Here is a 13,093-nt window from a genome sequence, read left to right on the forward strand (position 1 = left end):
CGCCTAAAAAGAATTTATCGACCCCAGAAGGACGAAAAGTAAAGTTAATCTCCACGGAATTTTGAAAGTATTGCTGCTAGGTGATTTATCCGGGGCGGTAATTATTCTGCCAACTTGCCGTATGATGATGATGATGATGATGATAATCCTTTCTACTAGAGGCACAAGGCCTCAAATTTGTGGGGAAGGGAGATATCGATTATATCGACCCCAGTGTTTTACTGATACTTAATTTATCGACCCTGAAAGGATGAAAGGCAAAGTCGACCTCGGCGGAATTTGAACTCAGAACTAGTCGACGGCGGAAATACTGCTAAGCAATTTGACCCAGCGTGCTAACCATTCTGCCAGTTCGCCACAGTAATAATAATAATGACGATGATGATGATGATGGTGATGATAATAATAATAATGATAATAATAATAATAATAATAATAATAATAACAATAATGCAGTACCAGGCAGTGGCTCTCATGGCCTCTAATCTTAACTGATTAGAAGTGTTTTCATGTACCTGTTTCGTCCTGGTGCAAATGACGGGCTACAGCAAATAATCTACTCAATACCACAGATTTTCTTGTCAGTTGTTTGACCTTAATAGTTGAGCATGTCCCTTTGTGGTTGACGATATGTGCATCTCTTATCACGAGCAGAAGTAGTAGGGAAGCATCATAGCCCAGTGTCACTTTAATGGCATGCACTACTTTCTTACTCAATAATAATATAATGGCTTCAAATTTTTCCACAAGGGCAGCCATTTTGGGGGAGGATATGTGTTGATTACATCGACCCCAGTGTTCAACTGGTACTTAATTTATCGACCCTGAAAGGATGAATGGTTAAGTCGACCTCGGTGGAACTCGAACTCAGAACATAGCGACGGGCGAAATACCGCAAAGCATTTCGTCCAGCCAGCGCGCTAACGATTCTGCCAGCTCGCTGCCTTGACTAATAATAGTAATAATGATGATAATAATAATAATAATAATAATAATAATAATAATAATAATAATAATAATAATAATAATAGATGGAATGCTAGAACAATATTTAATACAACTACATCAACTTTTCCACGAAAGAGCCCCACTTCTCAAAATTATTAATACTAATAATAAGAGCAGAAAAGTAATCAAAGAAGTTGCTTAAGCACTTGGAAAGCTGATACGACGAGTCCTTGAAAATAGTAGAGAAAATGCCCTCGGAGTGATTGATCAGCTCATTTACTCAGCTGCTTATGTTGCAACTCAGAAATGCGGTATTAAAATTAGAGATAGACAAAAAAAAAAGTGCAATGTACACGAGCATCCTGCATGGAGGGAAAGAATAAACCAGCAAATAATCCAACTAAGAGCAGTTAATATCTTTTCTACTTGAAGCAAGCAAAGGAAAAACTAATAAACCCAACAAATTACTAAGAATAATTGCTAAACATGACCTTTACAAGAAAACAAAGGATAGCAATAATAGGCCTTGAAACGTACTTTGTACAACAAGTGATGTGCTCTTACGAACCGCACTGAAGCATGAAGATTCCAAGCAAGCTTAGTCAGAAATTTAAAAAGTCTCTTGACCTACAAGTTAACAATAACAATAATTAAAGACACCCAAATACTGACAGGCCTACCTTTGCTTCTTCTGATTTAGAAATTGAGAATCAGAAAGACCAACGGGATCCAAATATTGATAAAGCTATCATTGATGCTTAACACATTAAGCAAAAAAGCAAAGAAGGCTTGCAAGAATGATATCGAAGACAACATGAAAGGTAAACTCTTGCATGGAAAAGCCCGATATTGATCCACAAGGGATGCGTCTGGAAGGGGAAACAGAAGGTTTTGTTATTGCAGCGCAAGATCAGCGATATTTCGCCTGTCTTTACGTTCTGAGTTCAAATTCGGTCGAGGTCGACTTTTGTCTTTAATCCTTTCGGGATCGATTAAATAAGTGCCAGTTACGCACTGGGGTCAATGTAATCGACTTAAACCCTTTGTCTGTCCTTGTTTGTCCCCTCTATGTTTAGCCCCCTTTGGGCAATAAGGAAATATAATAATAATAATAATAATAATAATAATAATAATAATAATAATAATAATAAATGCTCTGATGGAGTACCAACCAGTGGTTCTCATGCCTTCCGATTTTAACTGATTGCAAGTGTTAACATGTGCATGTTTTGTCTTAGGTTAAAAGATGGGCTACAACAAATATTTTGTTCAATACCACAGATTTTGCTTGCCATCTGTTTGACCATAACTAGTTGATCATGTCCCTTGGTGGCTGACAATATGTGCATCTCTGATCATCAGCAGGAGTAGTGGGGGAAAATTGTAGCCATGTGTTGAAAAGAATTCTTTGTACAATTCACCTCTTGAAACAATGGTGCTTCGTTCATCATCATTAAACATCCCTTATTCAGAGACCTTTTGAGCGGAATGGTGTACTAGACTTGAAGAAAATTCTAACTGGGCCCCATCTCCAAGTTCATGCGCTGCATATATTGATATGAGATCACTATGTTGCTCACATCTGGTTTCTGGTTGAGATGTATGTGTGCCTGGTATACCCTTACGAGACGGGTAGTTATAATGGGTATATTGAGTTTCGTATATGTGTATCCCAGTGTCACTTTGATGGCATGCGTTTCAAATTTTGGTACAAGGCCAGCCATTTTGAGGGAAGAGTCAAATCGATTACATCAACTTCAGTACCTGGACTGGCACTTAACAAACATGTCGAGCCTGGCATAATGAAGGGTAAATTTGCAGCTATTTGCTGGAATCTTACTAGCCGATTACACTGACCCTAGTATTTGACTGATACTTTATTTTATCAACCCCAAAGGGTGAAAGGCAAAGGTACCTGAATATTTACGGTACAGTATATCAGACAACAACACCACCACGATCCAATACCATGGTTAAAAAATATCACTTTACGGCTGAGATACCAAATGTAGTATATTCAAATATTATGAGCAGAGATAGCACTAAATTGACGAAAGATTCATTAGCTTGCGGCGAAATTCTTTTTGCGAAAGAATGGCGCGCTTTATTAGTGGAGATGTTTCTACTATCCATTAAGCGCCACAGCTATAAGAGATAAAAACTAGCTTAGTAGATTACAGACGTTCGTGATACGGGAGTAATTTACTTAGTTAAAAAATTTCTTTTTTTTTTAATGTTAAAACGTAATAGAAAGTTAATTTATTAAATTAATAAATATAAATAGAGGAATATTACAAAAGTAATACACATTCATCTTATAACAGAAATTTGTATTTTTTCGTCTTATTTCACCGGTTTACTTACGTCGCGTCGCTATATTTGCTATTCGCTGAGTGCAAGCAAAAAAGAATAAATATGGCGTCAAAAAAAGAAAACATTGAGCAAATACAGTACTCTTTCAAATAAATGAACGGTTTATTATGTAGATTTCTTTTATTTATTAAATAACTTTTTAACATTAAAAACGTTGATTATTAAAATATTTGCTACGCGCTGAATGCAAGGAAAGAAGAATAAATATGGCGTTTAAAAGAATAGCACCGTATTATTTCGTGCTACCACATGAATTTGCTGATTCCTTCTGTATAAATATACAAGGTGGAAAGGAATTTTGACGCCTGTATAAGAAATCATGGATTCCTATCCTTTCTAGATGTTGTATACTTTTTAAATATACATTCATTTATTCGATTGAATGGAATTAGAGAGACGAATATTCGGTGTTAATAAGGCAGCGAGCAGGCAGAGACGTTAGCACGCCGGGCGAAATGCTCAGCGGTATTTCGTCTCCCGTTACGTTCTGAGTTCAAATTTCGCCGAGGTCGACTTTGCCTTTCATCCTTTTGGGAACGATAAATTACGTACCAGTTGCGTACTGGAGTCGATCTAATCGACTGCCCCCCTCCCTAAAATTTTCGGGCCTTGTACCTAGAGTAGAAAAGAAGATTCATTGTTAATTGAACCAGGGCCAGACTTTAGATTGTGTAGGTGTATTTTTACCACTCCGATGTTTATACACGACCAGTTATACGTTGCTATGAGTAGAGCAACGGACCCCAGTAATTTGAAAATTAGTGTCGACCAAACAAAGTATCATGTACAAAGAATTTTGTCATTATATTGATATTATCAAAAGGAATATGATTAATAATTTAAAAAAGGAAATTTGTGAACATTTTTTTCTTAACACTGGTAGTGGTCAAATGAAGCTCTGGCTTTCGTTAGGAGTGGTCCACATAACCATTCATGATAGAGGCCTAACCACATAACCATTCATGATACAGAGTCTATTTCAGTTCGGAAGTGAATTGTCATCACATGTCACTTAGACGAGAACATATGTCATATAGCTGTATCATCAACAATAATGTGATTTCTCTAAGATATCACCCAGTAATCTATCAAGTCTATTTACACATTTCTCTATACATACTGCTGTTATGATTTACCTCCCTCATCTTATGCCTCCATCGTAGATGGGTAGATTTGCTAGTTATAGTAATAACGATGTAACCGATTAATTATTGATAAGAAAAATTGACAGAATTAACGCAGTACTGAACTAAAATACATTAAGTACTTCATTCTAATATTCTTGGAGCCTAAAGCAGCGAGCTGGCAGAAACGTTAGCATGCCGGGCAAAATGCTTAGTAGTATTTTGTCTTCCTGAGTTCAAATTCTACCGAGGTTGACTTTGCCTTTCATCCTTTCGAGGTCGATAAATTAAGTGCCAATTGTGTACTGAGATCGATCTAATCGACTGGTCCCCTCCCTAAAAGTTTTGGGGGAGGGGGCCAGTTAGACGTATTGGTTAGTGGCATTTCGCCCGTCATCACGTTCTGAGTTCAAATCCCCCCCCCATCTCTCTTGCTGCGTCTAATATCCCCAGTCCCCTCACAATGCCCTGACATTTTTCTCAAGAACCTAGTTCTCTTCCTGGAACTTCCTCTCTATCCATAAGTTTTCAGAAGCTGATGGCAGTTTAAGTGGAACATTAACAGCATCAGTTGCACTACTTTCGGAAGGTCTCTTTACTCCAGACCCAACAATTAAAATAAAGAAAAAAGAAAAGAAAGATCGTAATGCAGATTTAGCTCACTATAGATCTACGGCACTTGCACTTGACTGGGAAACCTTTACTCCAATTTTCTACTTCATTGGCCGACTGCATCCTCTCATTGTGTCCATTCTACCAGTTCATTAAACTTTATTCTCTACAGGCTTTTCACCATGTACCATCTGAACACTCAAATTCACTCACAACGTCGCGTCTTTAAGTTACCCATACTATATCACATATTCTGGAAATGCCCCTTTGCATAACAATCCAACGAGAAGCCCTCTGTGATAATTGAAACTGCTAGAAATAGCAGCCATACATTGTGTCAGTCACATCTTATCGTCCTAAAAATGCAGAGGTCATAACTGGAAAGACTTTGATCATAGGGTTTCTGGAAAAGAGCTGTTTTGGGAGTAAACATCAACAACAACGACCTTTTGCTTAACCTTTTCCTATGTTTATTTTATTGTTATTATTATTATTTTGAAATTTCTATTCTAATTACTTGCCAGCAAGAATCTAAAATTTAAAGAATTCCCAACCAGATATCCCATGTACCTGACTGAATTTGCAAGCTTATGAGGTCTTGAAATATCTATAGTGTCTGTCCTGCATAACAAGCAGCATTAAGAAGAGAGGAAAAACAAACACATCCAATTTGAGATTTTCGATTAATTAAAGTCATCTGAATTTTTCAATTGGTACATCCTTCCAACATCTGCAGCCCCCCCACTACTACCACTACAGACGCACAGAGTTTCCTAAATATTTCTAATGAATTTAAAAAAAATGCTCACTGCATTAAATATTTCAACATTAACTCGACTATTATTTTTCATGCGTCCTTCAGCAATTTTCCTCGTTAAATTATTCTTTTAAATATGCTTATTTTCAAGGCCTTTTACGTGTGCTATTATATATCAACATCTGGATTATCCCGTTTCTACTTACGCAACTGTACCTAGAATGTTTCATAAAACATGCTCGTAGACAATATTGGTCAGAAAAATTAAAATGATACTGGTTTCAAATTTGTTACATGGGGTGGGAGAGATAGTCGATTACATCAACTCCCAGCGCTCGACTGGTACCTATTTTATCGGTCACAAAAGGATGAAAACATCGATCTCAGCGAAATTTGAATTCAGAATATAAAGATGGACGAAGTATCGCTAAACACTTTGCTCGACGTGCTAACGATTCTGCCGGCTCGCCGCCTTAATAATTGAAATAAATATTAGAAATAGACAAATATTATCTTACTTTATCATACACGCATTTCTAACTACTTAAAAAAAATTCTCCTTTAAATCACTAAATACTAAGTTTACTATACATACGCACATACATACATATGTACATACACGCATGCATAGACATGCAAACATATTTAACAAGTGACCTTAGAGGGATATATCTGCATGACTGCATAACGTATTTCATGTGTGATTAGATATGATACGTTGAAACAGTCACGTTCCTGTAAGATTATATTTTATAAATTAAAAGAACATAAACACTTTATATATATAATGTACTGAGTCCTTTATTGAATTGTGGTCATGAATTTTTATTTAAGAATTACACCTCAGTTATATAATATTGGTCTCAAATTTTGGAAGAAGGCCAGCAATTTCGGGGGAAGGTAAGCCGATTACATCGACTACAGTGATCAGCTGGCCCCGAATGCATGAAAAGTAAAGTCGACCTCGGCGGAATTTGAACTCACAACGTAAAGATAGACAAAATACTGCTAAATATTTTGCCCGCATGCTAACGATTCTACCGGCTCGCCGCCTTAATATAATAGGTATATAATATGAAAAACAGTTTATCTCATAAATTGCATGAAACGAAAATTAATTGAAAAGTAACTTACCCGTATGTATTCGGATATGACCCTGTAATTGCCCCCTGTTACTGCAAGAAATTACACAGTAAGGGCAGTGGAAGTTTCGAGTTCTTTGAACTTGACGCCTCTCAATGTAAGGTTGCTGCTGTTGTGATGGTACTTTGTAAATCACACCTGTTGACCGCTGGCCATAGCAGCCGTTCTGAGTTGTAGGGCCGATGCCGCCAGCAGTAGATGAAAAGTTCAAACGGCCGAAGGCAGCAACACCCTTCGAATAGTCGTTTCTTTTCAAATAGTTTGCCCTTTTGATTTTCAGCTTCGCTAAGCTTGAAGTATGGCCGTTCAAAAATGGTCTACGGTTGTAGTGAACTAAAGATTGTCTTCTATAGAAACACATTGATGATGGCGGTGGCACAGCGCCCTGGGGCGGACGATATTGTGATAATGATGGTGTTTTTATTGTTGTTGCGTTGGATGGTTGTGATGATGGAGATGGTGGAAGTGGTATCTGTAATGGTGGTGGTAATGATGGTTGTGGATGTGCAGGTGGAGATGGTGGCTGATATTGAAAAGAAGATATATGCAGAGGTGGCTGTAATGATATCTGCGAGGATGGCGGATTGTCTAGAATGCCCGTTGTCAGCGGTACTGAGAGAATTCTTGGTAGATGGGCAGATGGGGTAATCTGAGGTTGTGTATTTGATACTGTCGGATCGTGATCGTCTTGTTGGTTATGATGAAAATGGTAACCGGTGTATGGGAACGAAGGTGATGACACAGACGACGATGATAATGAAAATGAAGATGAAAACGATGATGGTGACGATGATAACAACGAAGTAGGTGACGATGAAAACGCTGTGGTAAACAAAGCTGCTGCTGTTGAGGATGGCGGAGATAATGATGATGGTGATGGAGTTGGCGTTAAGGAAGATGAAGGGGAAAATGCAGCTGGTCTCGGTAATAAAAATGATGGTGGCGATAACGACGAAGCTGGTAGGGGAGGTAGTGATAGTGGTAGGGGTAATGGTGGTGACAATGACAACGATGACGGCGACATCGATGAAGTTGGTGTTGAGGATGCTGCTGTTAATGAAGATGCAGAGCACGGTGAAGAGGATAACGACGATGTTAATGGCGAACTATTCTCTACTAGATGCGATTCGTCTTTAAATTGGACGCAAGGTGTGAAATCCATAACAGGATGATGTTTTAGCAACGTGTTTTCACACCATTCGGTCGGGTAATAGACGCCATTAGTTTGTTCATGTCCATATCTTCTATCTCCTCCAAACCAAGAATGATTCCGATTCGAGAGGAGGTGTTTCTCAAGTATATTCGATTTAGCTACCTCAAGCATCACCATATCGTCATTTTGACACTTGTTGATGCTATTTGGAGCTGAGGGGCCACTGCAACAGTAAAGACATTTAAAAGATGCATCAATCTGAGAGATGAGTAAACCGTTGTGTGATGCTTGCTTATCGTCTGCTTTGCCAAATGCTGAAAATGCACCGAAATACGCCTCCGAATGTTTGTCTTGGAGTACCACTGGTTGTAATATATCTGCAGAAGCATGACAATAAGTCTTTTGCTTATCTCTTTCAGTTGAATTTGAGATATTCTGGTCTGATATTTGTGTCATTTTTACCGGCATTGACGATGTTGCTGATATTGTCGCTGGTTTTGGTATTGTTTTTGGTATTAATGAGGAAGTTACAGTGGATGATAGTGCTGGTGGTGATGATGAGGCTGATACTGATGATGAAGAAGAGGATATTGTTAGTGCTGTTTTTGTATTTGTTGTTGTTGTGGTAGCGGTGGTTGCTGCAGTTGCAGTTGTTATTGTATATATTGTTGCAGTTTTCAGGTAAGTCGTCGCTGTCGAGGTCCTCGAAGTTGCTGCATTTGTGCTGGTTGTTATTTTTGTTTTTACTGTTGTTGGTGATAATAGCGATGGACTTAACAGAGGTGTTGTCAGCGACGCAGTCGTTGTTGTTGGTTCTGTTGTTTTTGTGGTTAGTAGTGCTGTCGTTTGTGTCGATGTTACGGGTGCTGCCGTTGAAAATTTAGTCGTTTCCAAAGCTGCTTCTAATGATGTAATCCTAGAAGTTTCAGCTAAACTTTTCAGAATCTGAAATGATGGAAAAGACCCCAAAGAGCTGAAATGTTGAGACTTTATATTCGTACAAGGTTCCTTGCTGTGAATTAGCACCTTTGGAGAAAATGTTCGCGGAAAATACTGGTACGAAGGAGCAAGAGCCATCGCCACTTGTTTTTAAATACACGTTTAATATGTGTATGAGTCCGTTTGTCTTCCTCTCTCGTCTCTCTCACTTTGTGTGTGTGTATATATATATATATATATATATATATATATATATTATATATATATATATATATATATATATATGTATGTATGTATGTATGTATGTATGTATGTATGTATGTATGTATGTATGTATGTATTACAATACTTTGACCCCTTAGAATGTCGAAACCATGAAACCTACCCAATGTTTATTGCAGGAGCGGCAAAATATGTTTCGCATCGACTATATGACACTTCTATTTCCTTTTCTTCGTTAATTGTTATTGTTATTATTATTACTGTGTGGTTGTTGTTGTTGTTGTTGTTGTTGGTTTGGTGGGCGGTGGTTGATTTATATGATGTTCATAGCATGGTCGTTGGTATTAATATATTTTATGATGATCAATTCGTTGTTATAACTCCTGTTATTGTTGTTATTGTTGTCGTCATCGTCGAATTCGGCGTCGTCCTTGTTCTTTTATCAATTTGAGTTAATTTGAGGAGTAGGACGAGGAGGAGGAGGAGGTAAACGAAGAAGGGGAGGAGCTATGCCCACAGCCGATTGTTTTAGATTTCACCCCCGAGAGGGATATGGAAAACTTGTGTGGGATTAATGCGGCTAATGCACAGTTTTTGATACGATTGCTTCAATGCTTCTTTGATGTTAGTGTTTTTATTGCTTCAGCAGTTGTTTGTTTTCATGCTTTCGCTGGCTTTAATCGTTAACTGAATGTGCTGTGGTTATTGTTGGTTTTTTTCTGTGGATATGCATGTTGCTGTTGTTGCTATTGCTGCTGCTGCTGCTCTTCTCACTTCCGACCTCAGGTCGTATCATACTTAGTTTTATCATTTTCCATTTCTTTCTTTCTTTCTTTCTTTCTTCGTCTCCTTTTTATAACCATTTTGTAGGATATAATTCAAATATTTGTTGAGTACCACATATATGTAAACATTGTATTTCCAATCCAAGAGAGTCGAATACATAAAAAGTGAAAAAAAAAAAAAATGATTAAAATAAGAACAAAGTGAAATGCAATCAAGGAATAGTAACAACAACAACAACAATAATAATAATAATAATAATAATTATTATTATTATTGTTATTATTATTATTATCACTAACAAAGATAATTATTAATAATATTAATAACTAGTAAGAACAATAACATCAATATTAATGATAAAAATATTGGTGATACTACTACTACTACTACTACTACTACTACTACTACTACTACTACTACAAAAACATCCTTGGAATATTAAGATAATGTCAGCTGGCAGAATCGTTAGCTCGCCGACCAAAATGCTTAACCTTCGCCCACCTTTACGTTCTGAGTTCCAATTCTACCATGGTCGACTTCCGAGTTCGATAAATTAGCTACCAGAAAAACACTGGGGTCGATATAATCGACTAGTCCCCTTCCCCAAAATTTCAGGCCTTGTGCCTTTAGTAGAAAGGATTATTATTACTATTATTAAGGGGACTAGCTAACCGAATCGTTACCACACAGGACAAAATTCATTGCGGGGTTTATTCTGTCTTTATGTTCTGAAGTCGTCTTTGCCTTTCATGCTTTCGGGGTCGATAAAATAAGCACCAGTCAAGCTCTGGAACCGATGTGATCTACAAGTTTACCTCCACAAAATTTCTGGCCTTGTGCCCGTGATAGAAAGAATTATTGTTATTTTAGATTTTAGTGCAAGGAACCTATTTTTAAGGGCTTTAGTAGGCTTAGTCGCTACTTTCGATTCCCAGTACTCGATGGTACTTTATTTCATCAACCCTGATAGGATGAAACACAAATTTGACCAAGGTGGAATTTGAACTCAGTGTGTGAAGATCCAGAACAAATGCTGCAAAGCAATTTTCCGACGCTTCAACCAGTTCTGCCAGGAAAATCAAATACAACACATTTAGATGCTCCAAAATGACTTTTCATAGACGCTACATTTGGAAAATTGCAAAGATGATGTAACATCAATCAGGTATTTTTGCAGGGCTAAGGAACATAACAGTAATGGTGATACACTAGCAAAGATTTTAGTGACGTTTGGAATACACACACACACACACACACACACATACACACACGCACGCGCACATACACATAAACATGTACACACACATACACATATTACGGTATATCTTGTATTATATATATATGTACATATATATATATGCATGTATATATATATATATATATACATACATGCATATATACATACGTACATACAAATATATATATACATACACATACATATTTATGTATATATATATGTACATATATATGTGTATATGTATACATACATATATACATACACACATACATACACACGCACACACACACACACACACGTGTATCTATATGACAAGACAATTTAGTATTCAAAATGCAAACACCATTGTGACAGAAAAAGTACATTACTTATATTAGAGTTTATTTATTCGTCCGAAGCTAAGATCACGAATGAAAATATTAAATTAGTAATATTTATAAATGCAGCGAGTTTAATTTTCCTCTCGGTGTCTCATATTATTGTCATCATAAACATGTGAGCGAAAACTAGGTTTATCCGATTGTTTTGATAGTAACAGTGTAATGTAAACACACACACACATTCACACACACAGAGTTGTTATTATCGGCAAGGTATACAACTTAAAATATAGTAAACGCAAGGTGTCAACTATCCCCCAAATTAGCAAAAATCGATAAAGCTAGATACCGTTAATAGAGACAAGCCATATATGAATTCAATTTTAAAATAAAATAAAATAAAAAAAAATAACGAAATTACAAACATAAAAACAAAATAACTAACACCATATATATATATATATATAATTATATATATATATATAATATATATATATATATATATATATTATATATATATATATATATATATATATATATATATATATATATATATTATAATATATATATATATATATATATATATAAATGGCGGTGCCCCAGCATGGCCACAGCTCATGGGCTGAAACTAGAATCAATCAATCATATATATATATATATTATATCTTTGTGTATGTGTGTTTGTGACTATGTGTGTCTCTATTTATGTATGTAAACAAGTTTGTGCGTGTGTGTGAATGTGTGAGTGTGGGTGTATGTATATTAATTAATTTGTTAAAAAGTGGTAAAAAAACAACAACGACAACAACAGCAACAACAAATATTTTGTTGATGGTTTAAAGTAAGTAATGCAATTGAGGAACTGAAGTTAATACTGACTTGATGGTACTTTCCTTACTATGCCGTGCATTGAACTGATTGAACCGTACCTATGTATATATATATATATATATATATATATATAATATATATATATATATAAATATATATATATATATATAAATATATATATATATAAATACATATATGGAATCATAGCAAAGACGCACACAAACACATGTGTGTATGTGTGTGGTTGTGTGTGTTGTGTGTGTTGTGTGTGTGTGTGTGTGTGTGTGTGGTGTGTATTTGCGTGTTTGTCTATTTGCGTGGTTTGTAAATATACGTACAAATATATCCGCCCACCCTGAGACTCGCTAAACAAACATGTATGCGTGTGTGTGTGTGTGTGTGTGTGTGTGTGTGTGTGTGTGGTGCGTGTGTCAGTGACCGTCTGTTTGTTTGTTGGGCGTGTGTGTGTGTGTGTGCGTGTGAGTGCCGTTTACGCTGTCCATGTGTTTATCTATGTATATTTTATTTTTTTTCCTTTTGACGGTTGTATGTATGTGTAAGTATATAAGAAAAACACCTCCACAGATGTGCGTACATAGGGGACTGGGAGTATGATGGTGTATGTGTTTATATGCGCACTCACTGCGC

The 13,093-nt window shown here is 36.5% G+C and overlaps 1 protein-coding gene across 1 annotated transcript; it reads right to left on the reverse strand.

The window, feature by feature from the left end:
* Positions 1 to 6,913: 6,913 nt before the first annotated feature.
* LOC118761360 (mucin-5AC-like) lies at positions 6,914 to 12,523 on the reverse strand. The gene is made up of 2 exons (XM_036499197.1): positions 12,494 to 12,523; positions 6,914 to 10,120 (listed from the first exon to the last, which is right to left on the reverse strand). Exon 2 carries the CDS (start codon positions 9,185 to 9,187, stop codon positions 6,929 to 6,931), a length of 2,259 nt encoding a protein of 752 aa, XP_036355090.1. The 5' UTR covers positions 9,188 to 10,120; positions 12,494 to 12,523; the 3' UTR covers positions 6,914 to 6,928.
* Between the last annotated feature and the right edge of the window lie 570 nt (positions 12,524 to 13,093).

This window comes from Octopus sinensis, unplaced genomic scaffold (genome assembly GCF_006345805.1).
Source record: "Octopus sinensis unplaced genomic scaffold, ASM634580v1 Contig12590, whole genome shotgun sequence".
Classification (NCBI taxonomy): domain Eukaryota; kingdom Metazoa; phylum Mollusca; class Cephalopoda; order Octopoda; family Octopodidae; genus Octopus; species Octopus sinensis.

Coding starts and splice junctions, on each gene's coding strand:
- LOC118761360 (XM_036499197.1), bottom strand. CDS start 9,187: ATGGCTCTTGCTCCTTCGTACCAGTATTTTCCGCGAACATTTTCTCCA.